The sequence below is a fragment of the Lates calcarifer genome, unplaced genomic scaffold (genome assembly GCF_001640805.2).
Source record: "Lates calcarifer isolate ASB-BC8 unplaced genomic scaffold, TLL_Latcal_v3 _unitig_1988_quiver_606, whole genome shotgun sequence".
Classification (NCBI taxonomy): Eukaryota; Metazoa; Chordata; class Actinopteri; family Centropomidae; genus Lates; species Lates calcarifer.
This window is the reverse complement of record NW_026115900.1, coordinates 138150-156942: the sequence shown is the minus strand read 5'-3', so window position 1 is coordinate 156942 and position 18793 is coordinate 138150. Positions and strand designations below refer to the sequence as shown.

At 44.8% G+C, this 18793-nt stretch overlaps 1 protein-coding gene across 7 annotated transcripts in view; it reads right to left on the bottom strand.

The window, feature by feature from the left end:
• Positions 1-491: 491 nt before the first annotated feature.
• Positions 492-18793, bottom strand: part of ebf3a (EBF transcription factor 3a) — a 38120-nt gene continuing 19818 nt past the window's right edge. For 2 of the 7 annotated variants that reach the window (XM_051067769.1, XM_051067770.1), the window contains 9 exons: positions 16896-17013; positions 14614-14744; positions 14405-14531; positions 12371-12459; positions 6914-6979; positions 5622-5802; positions 5281-5472; positions 4217-4387; positions 492-2053 (listed from right to left, as the gene is read on the bottom strand). In XM_051067769.1, coding sequence (XP_050923726.1) covers positions 2022-2053; positions 4217-4387; positions 5281-5472; positions 5622-5802; positions 6914-6979; positions 12371-12459; positions 14405-14531; positions 14614-14744; positions 16896-17013 — 1107 coding nt within the window. In that variant the 3' untranslated portion in view covers positions 492-2021. Of the gene's footprint in view, positions 2054-4216; positions 4388-5280; positions 5473-5621; positions 5803-6913; positions 6980-12370; positions 12460-14404; positions 14532-14613; positions 14748-14837; positions 14845-16875; positions 17014-18793 lie in introns of all 7 variants that reach the window. The other 5 variants (XM_051067767.1, XM_051067768.1, XM_051067771.1 and 2 more) reach the window with 5 other exon arrangements.

Here is an 18793-nt window from a genome sequence, read left to right as displayed (position 1 = left end):
TTGTATCTGAGAACAGGAACAATGTTTAGGTTGGAGGACTTGTTATTTCTGTATGTATAGATTTGGGCAGTGATGATTTTAAGTTGAAGTTGTTAAAATGTTGTGTTAATTTAAGATGAGACATCCATCCATTCATTATCTATACCGCTTCTTCATTAAGGGTCGCAGGGGGGCTGGAGCCTATTCTAGCTGTCATTGGGCGAGAAGAGGGAACAGAAGAAGAACACATACAGACAAACAACCATTCACACTCACATTCACACCTCAGACAATTTAGAGTCACCAGTTAACCTGCATGTGTTTGGACTGTGGGAGGAAGCCGGAGAACTAGTCTGTGAACTTGTTGTTAACTTCAGTTTACAGATTTCAAAGTGCAAAGAAATGCAGTTCCTTCACTGGTCTATGACTCTTTCCTGAGGCTATAACAAAGTATTTTACAGTCATGAACCTTTGATTCTGATGATGGAGACAAAATGAGTTGAGGCATCAGACTGTGTCAGAGCGTCCTGACTTTATTCATTGTGAGGAAATCATTTCATTACAGCCAAACATTCATTAAAACAAGATTTACATTAAAAACAACAAAAACCCAAAACGAGTGGAGCTGATTGGATGAATCAGCTTTGATTGACAGTGCTATAAATGTGTGACGACGTCAACGTTCAGTTCTCTGTTGATACAAAACAATGTTTTTTTTTATTTTCAGCGTCACAAACACACATCTAAACCCATGAAGACGATATGACTCACATCCATTTATACAAAAACCATGTCAGATATAAATACATTATTTATAATCTGTATGTTACAAAAAGAGTTTTCCCCGGTGAGCTCAGTGGGGGGGGGGGGCGTGATCAAGCACAGTGACGTATAAATATTCAGCTACAACTTTGGCAAAAATCACAAAACCCACAGAGAAAACATTGAGGGAGGAAGGGGCGGGGTTTAAGTGCTTGGGGTGGGGCTTAGGGAGTAGTGGGAGGGGCTATGATTAAAAAGACGACTCAGAACAAGAAGACAGACAGTCACAGTAGCCTATGCAGGATTTGTGTTTACAGTGCGAGCAATAAAAGAAACATCAAAAATACAGACAGGTGGGCGCGGTCCTACAGGAAGAAGGGGCGGGGCCAGGAAGGGGAGAAAGACAATTCATTCTTTTTTTTCTCTTCCTCTTCACGACAGAGAGGACATTTCCCACAAGTCTTTGTGCTGAAGAACAGCTCACATGATTAAAGGCCCCAAATGATTCAGGTGTCATCATCAGGTAAAAACACCTTCAAACTAAGTCCAACGCCTCGCAGTGGTAGATTCTGATTGGCCAACAGGAGCACAGGTAAATCATCTGGAGGTTTCAGAGTTCAAATCCAGTCAAAAATCTGATTCTTTGGAGTGACTAAGGGGAGCCAATCAGGACCAAGTCCACGTGTCAACACTTAGCACCTCCTCCTTCCTTGCTCCCTAACCTGATGCCTCCTGCTTCCTTGTTCCCTAACAAGGACTTCCTAACCAGCTTTTAATCCAGTGTCCTTGTTCCACTTCCTGTTTGTCTTTCCTCACCTGGATTCAGGTGGACAGGTGTTTGCTGAGGTATTGATCAACTAACAGGAAGACCACCTGCTCCTCAGTGCGGTGGTAACCATGGCAACCAAGTGTAAAACACAATGATAGATTTTCTGTAATCTGGGGCCTTTAAAGTTTACGACCTGTTCCTTGTTTTTCTTCAATCGGAACTACAACACAACGTAGAGGAAATGATGTCACAGCACAGGTGTGACATCAGTTTTTACACCAACAGACCACACCCCCCAAACACAGAGAATAACGTTATAATTAGAGAGCTGAAAGCACCTGGAGAAAAACGTCTGTACAAAAAGTCCCGTAGGTTTTCTCCATCCAGTCACAGACGACAGGATCAATACTGATTGGTTAGCTGCTGCCTGAGGTCCCTCCTCCTCTGAGGTGATTGGTGCTTGTGGCCAAGGGGGAGGAGAGAGATGAGGAGCGAGGAGGAGGAAGGTTTCTTACATGGGGGGCACGACGAGACCGGACATGGCTGCAGAGACACAGAGGAGGTTTTATATGAGATACATCAACAGAAAATACATCAACAACTGTAGTACTGACTGTAGTACTACAAGTAATACACACAGCACACCATAGTTAGGAGAGGAGAGAAATACGTTACAATCTTTGAGAATCAATGAAGTAAAACCCAGATGTAGTAGATGTTGTAGTATCAGTAGATGCAGTATCAGTAGTAGATGTTGCAGTATCAGTATGAGTGATACTACATGTTGTGTCTGTTTTCAGTTCAGCTGTGAAACATTTTGTTGCTTTAAGAAGAGGTCACCATGACAGAAACAAAGACAGACAGAAGACAGGATGGGGAGAGAGAGAGAGGAGAGAGAGAGAGGAGAGAGAGAGGTGGAGGGATGGAGAGATGAAGGGCAGTGATGTGTTTTTCTAAAAGGACACATCCTGAAGAAAAAAGACTAAAGACAAACACTGACAGAGAGAGTGTGTGTTTCTAAACAGGAGTGTCTGTGTGTGTGTGTGTGTGTGTGTGTGTGTGTGTGTGTGTGTGTGTGTGTGTGATATCTGGAGGCTGACCGAGCTGCTGGTCTTTGGAGACTGCAGCTCTGACAGTCAGGAAACCTGCTCTGTGGTTTAAACACTGTGATCCTGCAGCTGCCTGAGACTGAAACTGAGTCTGAGTCTGAGTCTGAGACTGAGTCTGAGTCTGTAATACCACAGTCTGCAGTGTACTTCAATCACCCCCCCACCCCCCCACCCCCCACACACACAGATATATGCAGGGTGTGATTATATGTTATTTCTCATTAGTTTCCTGTAACGACAAAATGCATGTAGCAGCACACACTTTAATTTACCAGCTCATTACATAAACACACACACACACACAGTGAGAGAGTTTGAGTTTCTAATTTTGTTGAATCATGAGTCTGTAAATGAACACTTCACTGACACAGATTCTCCACATGCAGAACTTCTATACAAAAACACTTACATTTAAAAACTCACAGACTCAGTTTTAATCACAATGAAATGAGAGAATAACAAACACATCTGAGGTCAAAGGCTAGGTGACCTGACACTGACTGTGCTGGAGGTTTAGAATTATGTTTTTAGTCTTTAGTTAAATCAGTGGTGAGTTTATTATCCTGAGGTTAAATGTGATTTATTTGTACCAGAGTCTGGCAGCATTCAGCTGACTCCATCTACAGCTATTAATAACATTCAAACTGTATTTACTCATCTGCTGTGATGGAGGACGGTCTGCAAATGGACCCACACACACACACACATTACACACACATTACACACACACACAGTAACACACATTAAACACACACACTGTGGCCTTTCTGCCTCAGTGAAGGCGGAGAGCAGCATGAATATTTAATACTCAACAAACCTCTCTGTCAGAAACACTGACATCACACACACACAGACACACACACACACACATACTGCCAGTGTGTGTGTGTGTGTGTGTGTGTGTGTGTGTGTTTAGAGGATGTATCTGTGGGTTGTAGTGAATAAAACATGGATTGGCCTGTCACTCTCCATGCAATACTAACAGTGCTCAGGTTACCTACCCTGTGTGTTACAGTGTGTGTGTGTGTGTGTGTGTGTGTGTGTGTGTGTGTGTGTCTCACCTGCGCTCCATCAACACCAGGTGATGTTCTGTTGAAATTAATTTGGAATAATCTGACTTTAATGGAAGTTGTGCATCGTCACTGTCAGCTGAGACTAACACAACAATGGAAACTGTTTCTATTCTTCTTGATTTAATTCAAAATGTCTGACAGTCTCTTTGCTCATATGGAGCTGCAAACACATTCTGTCCTAAATATCACATTTAGATTAAATTACATTTTTAAAACACAGCTCCTAACCTAACCAGTGAGCTCTTTGATCAGTAGATCAGCTCATTAACACTACATTTCCTTCAATTCCTGCTTCAAATGATATGTTTGAATAAACGTGATAAACTCTGCACACAGTGACAGTTAGTTTCCAGCTGTGAACTGAGGAAAGTATAAATTTATTGGAGATATTTAATCAGATGAACTGTTTCATTTCATGAGCCTGTAAAATAAAACCTGAGATCAGCTGAGACAAATTGGACGGAGGAGGCAGTGTGAAATGTTTCTGATAAGACAGAGGTGGAAAGGAGGAGGAGGTGTGGTACCTTGCAGCCCGTTGGCATTGTTGGCGGAGCAGTTAGGTGGAGGAGGAGGTGAAGCCGGCGGCCGGACGACAGGAGCGAAGGCGCTCTTCTGTTTGACGGCGGCAGAGAAGGAGAAAACTCCATGAGAGGAGTTACAGTTCGACACAGCCATGGTCGGACTGGACGGGACGACTGGAGAGAGAGACCAGATTAACCAGATTAACCAGATTATCTCGAAACAGGTGATTCAGAAACAAAGAACAAGAACACAGGAGCTGAAGACAGGTAAACAGGTGAACAGGTAAACAGGTGAACAGGTAAACAGGTGAACAGGTAAACAGGTGAACAGGTGAACGGGTGAACAGGTGAACAGGCTCCTGTATGAACAGCCCAGGTGATGACAGACTGAGCTGCAGGTGAGGAAAGACCAGGTGAGAGGATGAAACACACAGAGACAGGAAGTAAAACCAGAGCACGATTTCAAAATACAACAGGAAACAACACAAGGTCCAGAGAGTCTCACAGGTCATGTAGTAGTGGTAGTATTAATAGTAGTACTGGTAGTATTAATAGTAGTACTGGTAGTATTAATAGTGGTAGTGGTAGTATTAATAATAGTATTGGTAGTATTAATAGTAGTACTGGTAGTATTAATAGTGGTAGTGGTAGTATTAATATAGTAGTGGTAGTATTAATAGTAGTATTGGTAGCATTAATAGTAGTACTGGTAGTATTGATAGTAGTACTGGTAGTATTGATAGTAGTAGTAATACGAGTATTAATAGCAGTAGTAGTGGTAGTATTAGTAGTGGTAGTGTAGTATTAATAGTAGTATAGTATTAATAGTAGTATTGGTAGTATTAATAGGTAGTATTAATAGGTAGTGTAGTATTAATGGTAGTAGTGGTAGTATTAATAGTAGTATTGGTAGTATTAATAGTAGTACTGGTAGTATTAATAGTAGTATTGGTAGTATTAATAGTACTATTGGTAGTATTAATAGTGGTAGTGGTAGTATTAATAGTAGTATTGGTAGTATTAATAGTAGTACTGGTAGTATCTGTAGTATTTACCTTGATACTTACTGCCGTAGGGAGAGTTGGCAGACGACCCGTTGAGGAAACCCGGTGATGTTGCCACGCCGAGGTTTGGCATGCTGGTGTTGCCGTAGCCATTCATGCTGTTGCTGACAGTGTTGCCGTAGTTACTCTGCTGGGGGGTGGAGCTGGGGACGTATCCCCGCGGCGACACGCTGCTGGTGTTACGACTGTAGCCGACTGGAAGAGGACGAACGGGACGAGTCAATGACACTGAGGTTTACTGACTGATCTTATCGGCAGCTTTTTACCACAACTCGTGGTCTTCATCAGAGGACAGAGCTCAGTGGTTTTACACCTCCATCGTCCTGTCCTGATACCTGATCTACCTATCCTGGTGTTCATACCTTGCGTCGTCTCGGAGACGTTGACGGCCAGCTGTCCGCTGAAGGAATTAACTCCCATCATGCTGTGGGAGGCGGTGTTGCCTAGCGACGGGATCTGGTTGTGGTTCCTGGGGACGCTGTAGAGAGCCTCTGCGATGTCGGCCGCTCGCTTCAGGATGATCTCCTGCTCCCAGAGAAGATCAGAGACGTTAGAGTCTGAGACATTCACGCAGGACTGGTGAGTAGATGGGTTTTCATGTTAACGTCCCCGACAACCTCTGTAGTCTCATTTAGACACTCGTTAGCAACCGCCTTTTTTAAGACACGTAAAAGCTTCAAACATCAGGAGTGGGGGATTTACTGACCCATTTTATGTTCGGAGAATCAAAACCTGAAAATGTCTTGAGCTTGTGTTAAAACCACAGACCTTATTTCAGACATTTAACCAGAAACACACTGACTCTGGGACGAGGAAACAGGAAGTGCTAACATGCTAACATGCTAACTGACTTCCTGGTTTTAGGATCATCTCTGTGTATTTTCACTGTCTGTCATTAAACACAGTTTGTGTCATGTTGGATCAACACATACATGACAACACGTGACCTTAAACACACACACACACACACACACACACACACACACACACACACCCTGTTACTATTGTTACTACAGTTGGATTTACATTCGTTTACAACCTCTGTTCTCTGTTCAAGGTTACTCTTTCATTTCACTAAACTGTGTGTGTGTGTGTGTGTGTGTGTGTGTGTGTGTGTCTGTGTGTGTGTGTGTGTGTGTGTTTGGGCCGATTAACTCGTGGGTTGAGAAGCGTGTCGGAGAGCGAGTCAGGAGGAGGATGGCGAGAATATAAAGAGCTCCCCTCCTCCATCAGTGTTTCAGTGTTTCAGGAGGAGTCATAAAACGGGGGTGGGGTTGTCCTGTTCACTGAGCTTCATGGGAAATTTGTATTTTTTTGTTACAGGAAAATAAAAACATGTTTCTGCTTCTACAGGTGTGAAACGTCTGTTTAGTTTGTTCTTTGCTCCACCGGTACAAAAATCATTACTTCGTTCATTTACACCCTGAGGTCAAAGGTCAGAGGATTCAAAATTAAACTGGATCAGTTTCTTTATTTTTAGATGTTCAGTCGAAGAAATGAAATGTGTATTAATATTAAACAGGTGTGTTCAGTATTAGCAGGTGTCAGGTGTTCTGTAGTGTTTAACTGTAAATCTGAGTTTGACTGTTCGTTCACTGTTTTATAGGTGTGAACAGGTGTGAACAGGTGAAGTTACCTGGTTGTTGTGAGGCATCCCGTACAGCGCCTCCACCAGGTCAGCTGCTCTCTTCAACAACACCTCCTACAACAGAGGAGAGAGAGGAAGAACAGATGAGGTCATTAAACAGCACCATCGTCATGACGACTGCTGTGGATACACAGGTGGAGACACACCTGCTGTGTGTGTGTGTGTGTGTTGACCTGATGGTATTAAACTGTGTTTATTCTAATCACAGCTCAGTTACACCTCAGAGCACACACACACACACACACACACACACACACACACACACTGAGCCTCTTTAACACTGAACCACTTCACTTCAATGAGCAGAGTTAAAACGCTGCCAAACAAACAGCTCAGGGGTGGGGTGGGGGGGGGTGTTGGGGTGGACTGTGCCCCCCCCCCCTCCTAATCAGCCCCTGACAGAACAATGCTTCATTTAGTCTTTATCTTAATTAAACACTCTCTCAGTTAATCTGCTGCTTTTCATTACAAACTTCTTCACCAGGCTTTTCAATTAACCCCACCCCCTCCACACTCCTCCTTCATCCCGCCATCCATCATCCCTCACTCCATCATCCCTCACTCCTTCATCCCTCCATCCAACATCCCTCACTCCTTCATCCCTCCATCCATCATCCCTCCATCCATCATCCCTCACTCCTTCATCCCTCACTCCATCATCCCTCACTCCTTCATCCCTCCATCCAACATCCCTCACTCCTTCATCCCTCCATCCATCATCCCTCTATCCATTATCCCTCACTCCATCATCCCTCACTCCTTCATCCCTCCATCCATCATCCCTCCATCCATCATCCCTCCAGTCCTGCAACCACTCCTCTTTTTTGTTGATCTGTCCATCATCTCCTCATCCATTGCTTCCTCCTGTTTCTTTCTTTTCTCTCTTCTTTTTATCTCTCCATCTCTCCTTCCTTTGCTTAATTCTAATTTATTTTTTTTCTCCTTAAATTTCCTTCTTTCCTCCACCTTTCTTTTCCTTTTCTCTCTGTTTTCTCTTTTCTTTCCTTCTGATCTTTTACCTCCAGTTTCCACTTTACTTCCTCTGTCCTCTTTGTTCTTTTTTCTTTTCTCTGTTATATATCCCTCTGTTTATCCTCCTCTTTCCCCTCCTTCTTTTCTTTTTGTGACACAGAAAATGTCTTGAATCACAAATAAATGTTATGATCTGTGATTTACAACCTTTAACACACTGACGGAGTGTGTGTCACTGTGTAATACACACACACACACACTCATCTGTGTGAAGTATCTTTCAGCCTCTGATCTTTAATCTGCTCGTTTATGCAGAGCGACGCTTGAGTGTGAGGAGATTTATTCACACACACACACACACACACACACACACACAGTGTTTATGGATGACAAATGAAAGCCTGATTATTACAAGTGTTTCTCTGTTTCCCGGTGAGATGACGAGCAGCTCTCTGTGTGTCTTACCACACACACACACACACACACACACATATTAACCAGGTTACCACGGCGATACAACTGGAGGTTGGGATGTCATTGCCGAGGAGGAAACCAATTATTCTCCTCCACATACACATACACACACACACACACACACAGTGTTTAAGCCTCAGCAGCAGGAAATGAACCTTAATAGACGCAACATGATGAATAATTAGAGTCAAATGATTAAAGTCTAAATAAATAACTGAGTAAAAAAAGGTGCCCCACACAATGTATGCCCCCCCCACCACCACCACCACCACCTCCAGGATCTGTACTGACCCGTCATCAGACTTGTTAAACTGACTCTGACTGCACTGACAGGTGGGACAGGTGGGACAGGTGGGACAGGTGTGTCTGAAGCCGTGTGTACCTGCTGATGAGTCGAACACACTGGACGACCACTCTCAGTCTCTGGGGTTAATAAACTCTAGCTGTGATTCATAAACATCCACATGGACAAGCTCTGAGGTCACATAGTGATGTGCTCAGGTTCAGGTGTGTGTGTGTGTGTGTGTGTGTGTGTTCATCCTGGAGGAAACTCTGAGACAAAACCACAGCAACAAAACAGTTATTTTTATAAATCAGATAAGAGTCAGAGTGATAATCGTGTGTGTGTGTGTGTGTTACTGTGTGTGTGTGTGTGTGTGTGTGTGCCAATCTTGCTTTCTTGCCACATGGCTGCACTTGCTGATTACCTGATTTGACTGTTTCAACCTCCCTGTTTGCCAATAGGCTTTACACACACACACACACACACACACACACACACACACAGTAACACACACACACACGCACACACACAAATACACACACACACGCGCTGACACACACACACACACACACACACACAGTAACACGCGCACACACACACACACACACACACACACACACACAGTAACATGCACACACACATACACACACACACATACATACACACACACACTCACACAGAGGAAAGAGCATTAAACACACACACATTCAGGAGACGATTGAATGAAAGGTAGAACAGTGTGTTTGGATGTGTGTGTGTGTCAGCGTGTCAGCGTGTCAGTGTGTGTGTGTGTGTGTGTGACGTTAACAGTGATGGATGTCGGGTCAGTTCATTTACATAGAAACAACGCCAATGTGGAGTTGAATGCTGCGAGGTGTCTGATTGGTCGATGTGAGTGTCAATCAGAGGAGTTTCTCAGGTGTCTGAGGACACCGAGGAGAGACACCTGTAAACATTAAACAGTCTTGACCTGCTGACCATTAAACATGGTCTTCATATTAGGTGTTAAGACTTCACATGATTTGTTTCTTCTCAGTCATGTCTACACTGTCCTCTGACTCTGAACAGGTGGGTCTGAGCTGAGACTGTTCTGGTCCATCAACATTCACAGACCTGATGGATCCTGGACCTGCAGAGACCAGGTCTCTGATCCTGGTGTTCATCAAACCAACAGTTTAACCCTCAAATTATTAGAGTCTGAAGACGTGGACGATAATGTCCACAAGGACATCTATGTCCATCTGGAACAACCATCTTGAAACGGAAGTGGAGGTCTACGACTCCAACCATCATCCACCTATAACACAGTCCTGAGATCCCTTAACCCCCATCCACACCTCAACAGGTGGGTCAATGACTCTCAGGACCACCTCCAACGGGTTAAACACATCCTCAAACTCCACGAACAGCACACTGCCAGACAGTCTGAACCACTTCTTTTCTCGCTTTGACTGCCATAACAGAGAAGCCAGCACTGATCCTGCATTACCAGGGAAGGACGACCCCATTCAGCTGCAACAGCTTCAGGTCAGATCCACCCAGGATCAATGCAAGGAAAGCAGCTGGTGCAGATGGAGTCACAGGAAGGATCATGAAAGACTGCACTGATAGCTAGCAGAGGTATTCACCACCATAGTTAACAGCCTGCAGTCCCCTCCTGCCTCAAGTCAGCCACGGTCATCCCAGTGCCAAAGAACAGTACAGTGAACTGCCTCAGTGACTATCAGTTGTCCTCACGCCCATCATCACAAAATGCTTTGAGAAACTCATCCTCTTCACAGTAAGTCTGCCATCCCTGCCGACCTCGACCAAAACCAGTTTGTATACCGGGCAAACAGATGGACAGAGGATGCAGTCATCACAGCACTCCACACAGCCCTTAAACACCTGGACCAGGACAACACCTATGTAAGGATGCTGTTTGTGGACTTCAGCTCAGCTTTTAATACAGTCATCCCTCACAAACTGGTTCACAAACTGAGCAACCTGGGCTTAGGCAGTTCACTGTGCACATGGATACTGGACTTCCTGAGCAACAGACCACAGAACGTCAGACTCAACACTGGCACACCACAGGGGTGTGTCCTCAGCCTTCTCCTATACTCCCTCTTCACCCACAACTGCTCCTGCATTCACCCCACCAACACCATCAAACTGCTGATGATACCACTGTAGTAGGATTCATATCAAACAACGAGACAGAGACGAGGTTCAGCATCTGGCAGAATGGTACCGTCACAATAACCTGGACATCAACATCACAAAGACCAAGGAAATAATAATGGACTTCAGAAAATCAAAGCATGTCGAGCACTGTCTGTGTACACGGTGAGGAGGTAGAGAGCTTCAAACCTTCAGCTCTAGAACTGAAGACGACCCTGAGCAGGACGACTGAGACAAACATTCAAACATTAGAACCAAACACCTCAGACAGATCAGACTCTGACTGGATGTGTGGAGGCTGAGCTCCAAGAAAAACAAGGTTATATCTGATGTGGTTCAAAGACTGAAGGTCTGTTCAGCTGCTGGAGATTCAGAGTATTTCACACTTTCATATTCTTTATTTGCATCAGGCTGAATGCGAAAAGACCTTTACTCTGAAGTCTGGATGATAAAATACAAACGATGGTTCAGAAAGTGAATTATCTCTGAGTCATTTCCTTCATGCAGTCGTTGTTGGATCCTCTAAAACCCAGTCCTGCAGTCCTGCTGGTCTACAGTGAACCCTCACTGGTTTCTAAAGCTCTCTGTCAGACACCCTGGATTATTTCCAGTCATTAGACTGTGGTTGACGGTTGCTCTGCTCCAGTTGAGCACAAGGCATCGTGGGTAATTGAATAAAACCATTATAGATGAATTATTAAAGATGTGGTTTCATCAGCTAACAGCATGTCAGCTCACATCAGACTGCACACATCCTGTACCACACTCTGCAGGGTGTTCCTGATCCAGTCCTGATCCAGACCTGATCCAGAACCTCATCCAGGACCTGACCTAGGACCTGATCCAGACCTAATCCAGGACCTGACCAGGACCTGATCCAGACCTGATCCAGAACCTGATCCAGGACCTGATCCAGACCTGGTCCAGGACCTGACCAGGACCTGATCCAGAACCTGATCCAGACCTGATCCAGGACCTGACCAGGACTTGATCCAGACCTGATCCAGAACATGATCGAGGACCTGATCCAGGACCTGTTTCAGACCTGATCCAGACCTGATCCAGGACCTGATCCAGGACCTGATCCAGACCCAACACAACTGACCAATCACTGAGGGACGAGGCTGTGATGTCACTTTCAGATCATGTGACACGCACTGAGGCTGAGACCTGAAGAGTCCAGCACTGAAAGATCTGGACTGAGGCTGGTTTGAGTCTGGTCCAGTTCACCTCAGAGCCTCAAAGACCAGACCAGACCAGATCAGCCCAGACCAGACCATGTTTGTGTTATTAAAGAGAGGAGTGTGTGTCTGTGTGTGTTGTGTTAATGGAGTCTCTCTCTCTGTCTCTCTCTCACACACACATACACACACACACACACTCAGGTTAAACAGCAGAATCAGTGGATGCAGCTGATGATTATCAGACTCTGAGCAGCCAACCAGAAACTGTCTGATGGAAAAACACCGACAATAATCACTTTACTCTGACACTGTGATAAAACTATTGTTTTTCTGTGTGTGTGTGAGTGTGTGAGAGTGTGTATTTGCTACCTTGGGCAGTCTCTCTGGGTCTCCGGGGTGACGAGGAATGACCTTCTGTAACCTCTGGAAACCGTAGTCTATGGTGGGTTCATTTAATGCTGAGGAGGAAGAGGAGGAGGAAGAGGAGGACATTAACACCATTCTCATCTTTCAGCAACTCAGTGTGTTTAGTCCTGTAGACCTGCTGAAGTTCAGACTGAGCATCAGACTGAGGAGGAAAGGTGATTTCAGAGACTTTGGGAGATTTCCTCGTCTCAGTTTGGGCTCCTCAGCACCAACTGAGCCTCATTTAAAGTCCACAGCCGACCTGAGGACTGATGCTGACCATGTCCATCCCTTTATGACCACAGTGAACCATCTTCAATATGAACCAAACTCTCTGAGGAAGGTTTCCATTGTTGAATCAATGACATGAAGAGTTAAAGGGTCCAACCTGGAACTAACGAGGTGTACCTAATAAAGTGAGCGGGGAGGTTCAGACAAAGTCAGCTGTCCCTTTTACAAAGACAAGGAGAGCCCCCCCACCCCCCCGAGAGCAGAGTCTGGCCTGATCTGGTCTCTGATCTGTCAGATTCCTTCATCTTATTGTTTCCTTCTCTCTCTCCTCTAACATCATTTACAGTTTAAACTGGTTGGGAGGTGATAAATCAGAGCGTCAGTGAACGCAGCCGAGTGTGTGTGTGTGTGTGTGTGTGTGAAGTGCATGAATCATAATCCCGTCTTGGTTCAGCTGCGTTTAACAAGCTTTAGACTGACTCTCCTATACATCACAACCTGTGTGTGTGTGTGTGTGTGTGTGTGTTTTGTGTTCAGTCCTTGAAGACTCACAGGCCGTAACAAGCAGCAGTTATAAGAGTGTGTTACTCTGATGTCTGTGTTATCTACAGCTGCTGTCTGTGTGTTTGTGTGTGTGACCTTGTGTTGTTGACTGTTGTACAGTTTGTTATCACCTGTGTGTGTCAGCAGGTGTATCCTGGATCTTCACTCTGACTTTGATTATTTCTCATCTTTTCTTCTTAAGAATCAAACCTATCATTCTCAGACTCTACAGGACTCTACAGGACTCTACTAGACTCTACCAGACTCTACAGGACTCTACAGGACTCTGCCAGACTCTACAGGACTCTACTAGACTCTACAGGACTCTGGTCACACCTGTCCTTCCTCTCTCCCATCACTAACTTCCTGTGAAGTCTTTATCTGATTGGTTAGTTGTGAGAGATCGATGACATCAGAGTGTGACAGGGCAATCAATAACATCTGACAGTGTCACCGTGGTAACAGCTGGAATTCAGCTGATGTTGTTAATATCATCTGATCAGTTTGTATTGAAACTGACATGACAGCAGGTATTGATCTCTGAGGACACAACTTGTCAATCAGCCAAACAGGAACTGATCAGCTGATCAGCAGCTCTGCTCCACAGCAGCCAAGGATCATGGGTACTGTAGTTTTCTCAGGAACGATGGTGTTACTTTTACAATTTTAACAGTGTTATTATGTTGTATCTGTGCTTTTATTTTCTTGGTGTTAATTTCCTGTTTATTGATAATTAGCACTTATTGATTAGGACAGAGGTTCATCGTCCTGGACGCTTCTGAGCTGCGACGTCCACAGGAGACGAAACAGAACTGTGTGAGGTGAGGAAATTAAAATCTGAGTGTGTCAAACAGGAGGTGTCAGAGCGATCAATACTCCATGATCAATAATCATTGAAATTTTATGAGCGAACAGACACAACTCATCTGACTGTGTGAGGACACCCCATAACTACCAGTGTGATGTCATCAGGTGTTACCATGTGACCCAGTATTGATCAGTATCAGGAGATATTGATTTTATATTTGATGACTAAGGGTCTTAAGTCTGGTGGTCTGAGGTGGTCTGGAGGTGGTCTGGAGGTCTGGGCGAGTCTGGTGGTATGGGGGTCTGGGAGGGGTCTAGTGGTCTGGGCGAGTCTGGTGGTATGGGCGTCTAAGATGGTCTGGGAGGGTTCTGGGAGGAGTCTGGGGGAGTCTGGTGGTCTGGGGGTGTCTGGGGTACCTGTGTAGACGAAGCGTCCCGGCGCTCCTTTACAGAACTGTTTGGACTTGTAGGACAGCGTGACCTCGACGACCCCGGGAATGTGACGGGGCGGAGTCTGGACCCGGATAGCGTGAGGGGTGATCAGCTGGAGAGAGAAGCCACAGACTCAGAGACACAGTGGGGTCGTATTGATTACTGATTAGTGATTATTGATTAGTGATTGTTACCTCGCTCCAGACCAGCATGGTGCCAAACACAACCTGAAGGCCGTCAAAGAAGTTGTCTCCGATCAGGATGACGGTGGCTCCACCCGTCGTCCAGCCCTCACTGGGACTGATGGCTTTAATACAGGGAGTGGCTGCTGGGGAGGGGGGGGGTAAATATAAATGTTAACATCTGGTCCCATGAGTCCTTCATCACTGTGTCTGGGTGGAGGAGGTAGACTCTGCACCGGCCTCCTCCTAGACTTAAGGAGTAAGACTCTACAACGCTCTACCAGACTCCACAAGACTCTATCAGACTCTAACAGACTCTAACAGACTCTACAACACTTTACAAGACTCCACAAGACTCCGGTAGCCCCCCCACCCCCAAACAGTACTAAACTGATGTTCTCTGTCAGAATCGAGGACCACAGGTTGGGAAACGTGGATCTACTGAGGCTGAAGGTCACACACACACACACACACACACACACACACACACACACACTGAACGTGATTTAATTGGGTCGTGGCTTTTATCCGCTTAGTTCACTAACACACAGTAACACACACAGTAACTCTCTCTCCCCCTCTCTCTCTTTCTGTAATAATGACTTCTCTCTCGTCTTTCAAGTGCAGCTGCAGATTAATTATAAAGTGAAATGAAAGCAGAGAGAGAGAGAGAGAGTGTGTGTGTGTGTGTGTGAAGCTGAGCAGCTAATCTCACTGACAACTGAAGATGACATTATAGCACCTGACCTCTATTCTGTTCTATTCTATTCTATTCTGTCCTGTCTTGTGATCTGAGTCTGTTCTGATCAAACTGTTTCTGACCCTGAAGAGTTTCTGTTGTCATCTTCATCGTGTTGTGTTAGTGTGATCCTGTTCAAGTTATCTGGACGTCTTTTAGTTTCTTAGACATTTCTTATCTGAAAGGCTTCATTAGTTCTAGAGTCAGTCAAAGTCTGAACTGAGGTGACGTCTCCTCAGAAAAACATGGACGCTCACAGAAAAGTCTTTGTTGTTGTTTCTCTTTCAGAGAATCAGATCAGATCTGCTCAACCTGAAGAACACTCTGTTCCACCTGCTTTCAAGTTCTTCTCTGAAGTCTGAATTTCTGAGTTCCCAGTCAGAAGTTTGAACCTGAACGCCTCCTGAAGTCGGAGCAGCCCCACCAACCCCGACATCAGAATCCAAGATGGCTGCTCCTCATCAACAGCAGTGAACTCTGCTAATGTTCCTGTTTATAGCAGCTCAGTCTCATTAGTTTCACATGAAGTCAGTCAGACACAGAGAACTGTTCAGGTTTTATCTGTGGACATGTTGCTACGCTGTTTGTAGAGCATTACAGTTACAGTAACTGTACTGTACAGTTACTGTAACTGTACTACTGTCTACTGTAACTATACAGTACTGTACAGTAACTGTAACTGTACAGTAACTGTTGATCAGTAATGTTTTCTCCTTCAGTCTGGACTGAATGTGTGTGGAAGAAGAAGAAGCAGAAACAGTAAAATGAGAGAGAGGGTTCAAACCCACGGGACTCTGCTGAGCTCAGGTTGGGAGGGGTGGTTTCTATGGTTACTGTCTTTAATTAGGAGGGCAATTAAAGAGGTTGAACGGCCGCGAAAAGACACACACACATACACGCACAGTCTGTCCTCTCTGGGGACGGCGAGGCGTCTGGTCTCTCTACCCACAAGCCACTGGGGTGATTTCTCTTCAAAGACCAAATTACAGTCTCCTCTCTCTCTCTCTACTGGTCTGAGGAGGATCAGGTTCTCTGGTCCAGATGTTTCAGACCACATTCAGTCCAGATGAAGAACTGTGAATGCAGTGGCATCGACCAATCAGAAACAGTTGTCAATTGAACTGCAGTCAGCTGACAGACTGGATCATTTGAGGATGATCTATTTCCTGTTCGGGGCTGCAGAAAAATAAAAGTCTCTTCTAAGATCCTGGTCAGAGACTGTGTCCATCACTACATCATGGAGCTTCAACACCACCCACAGATCTGAGTTCACCTCACTGAGAACCTCCCTGGACTCCTGTTCCCTCCTCCCAGTTTACACACACAATCCCAGCATGCAACAGTTGAAATTAAAACACCACCATATTTTGCTCATGAACCACTAAAAGGCTTTTAATGTGAAAGGGATGGTATCAGGGGTCTCTCAGGTGTCTGTTCTGGGTCCTCTGCTGTTTTTGAATTTATCTTTGTGATAGGCCAAAATACATTATCACAGTCAGAGTGAGCACCACCTACAGGTCATTAGAGTCCAACACCTGAAACCCTGTGACTGTACCTTCTGATGGGTCCAGTCTCCGGGCTCGGCGGCCATGTTTGGAGTTGTTGTGTACAAACATGTTGTCGGACACGGCAAGAACATGTCCGTCCACGTTCACTGTCGTAGACACCACAACCTGCAAACACAGAAAACTTTATTTACACCTACAGGGAAACACAAAACTAACAACATTAAAGAAACAGATGGAGCTGTTTTTCCAGCATGCATTGTATGTAAGGTTCATCCTCTGAGTGACATAAATGTTTCCTGTAAATTTCATGACTGAATCCTGTTTTTGTTGTTGTTTGGTTCCTCCTAAAAGAATGAATAATAATAATACATTTTAAAAGTTAAAAAAATTAAATTAAAATAAAATAAAATATTAATAAAGAAAATGAAATACATTTATAAAATAAAATGTTTAAATTTTATTTTAAATTATTAGATTTTACACAAACTGTGGCCGTCTCAGTGCGCTGCCACCAAGTGTTAGAAACTCCCGCCCTGCTGTCGACCCTGGCCCCACCCCGTCTGTGATGTCACTGTGACCCTGACAGCCACTCAGCCGCGGTCGTTCATCATCCATGGCCGGTTGCCGTGGCGAGGTTGTTGCTGTTGATCCATGGCGACAGAGCAGAAGGTCATGCAGAGAGCGGGTGGAGGTGTCCTCTCTGTTGCCACAGTGACTAACCAGCACATTCTTCACCCTGCTGTCGCCACGACAACCAGCGATGAGTCTGGAGGCTTCACCTGACTTCACCTGTCTCATCTCTCTCTCCCTCTCCACAGGCTCTGTGAGGCTCGCTTGCCCCGTCTCCCTCCTCCTCCTCCTCTGGTTTAACTGGACTGAACATCCTGTCAGCTCACCCAGTGCGGCGTGGGGGGGGGGGGGGGGGCAGTGCATGACAGCAGACACATGGAGGCTCTGAAACAAAGAGTTTCCTCCAACATGTCTCCTCTGTTTCATCCTGGTTACAGCGACGCTCTGTCAGTTCACACTCAAACATCTCATCAAAGTTGGCAGCCATCTTGGGAACGACCCCAAACCAATGTTTCAGGAAGATAAGCCATAACTAAAAAAAAACTTTGATGACGTCACCTCAAATGGTTTTTCTTTGATACATGTCCGATGTTCCATGATATCGACCTGTTTAACAGTTCAGTCCAGAATGTTGTGACACCGTCAGCTTGTCCAATCAGAGAGCTTCAACTAGTGAGTTTAAATAACACTGTGTAACACACATGCTGTTACTAGGACAGTTTGTGTTATTTCTTAAATGCTCTTGTTAAAAGGAAAGAAAATGGTTGTTATTCCCTTCAAACTTTGCTTTTCTGACCTGGATAATGTGCACAAATTTGAATAAAACAACATATAAATCAAGATTTACATGGATTTAAACTAAAGTTGTTCGGACAGGTCACAAAAGAAGAAGTTTGTAAAATGTTTGTGAAATTTTTAGAGAAAAACAGGTCTTTGATCCAGACTCTGACACTTCCTTCAGTCTCTGCTGTGGTTCAGACATCTGCTTTACCTGAGCCTCAGGTCCACGACACCTGTTCTTCTATTTACCTGAATCCAAACCCTCCAAACTTAACAACAAACAATTAGCTGCTTTCTGCTCCTCAGTCTAACAGAGACAGGTTTAATTATCAGGTTTATATCAACATATTTAACTCTCATGTTTTCATCTCACAATCATTCAGTCAGTTCAGAGTTAATGAGTTTATTTGTTTATTAAAGACACAGCAGGACTGACGACAGACAGATAGAGAGAGAGACAGGTAGAAAGGCAGACAGGTCTCTGTTGACCTCTTATATTATCTGCAAAGCAATAAGCCTCGGGCCGCCCCACTGCAATGCATTATGGGAACAGCAGGTCCTCCAAAGCCATGTCCTGCCCTTTAGGGAAATGAAT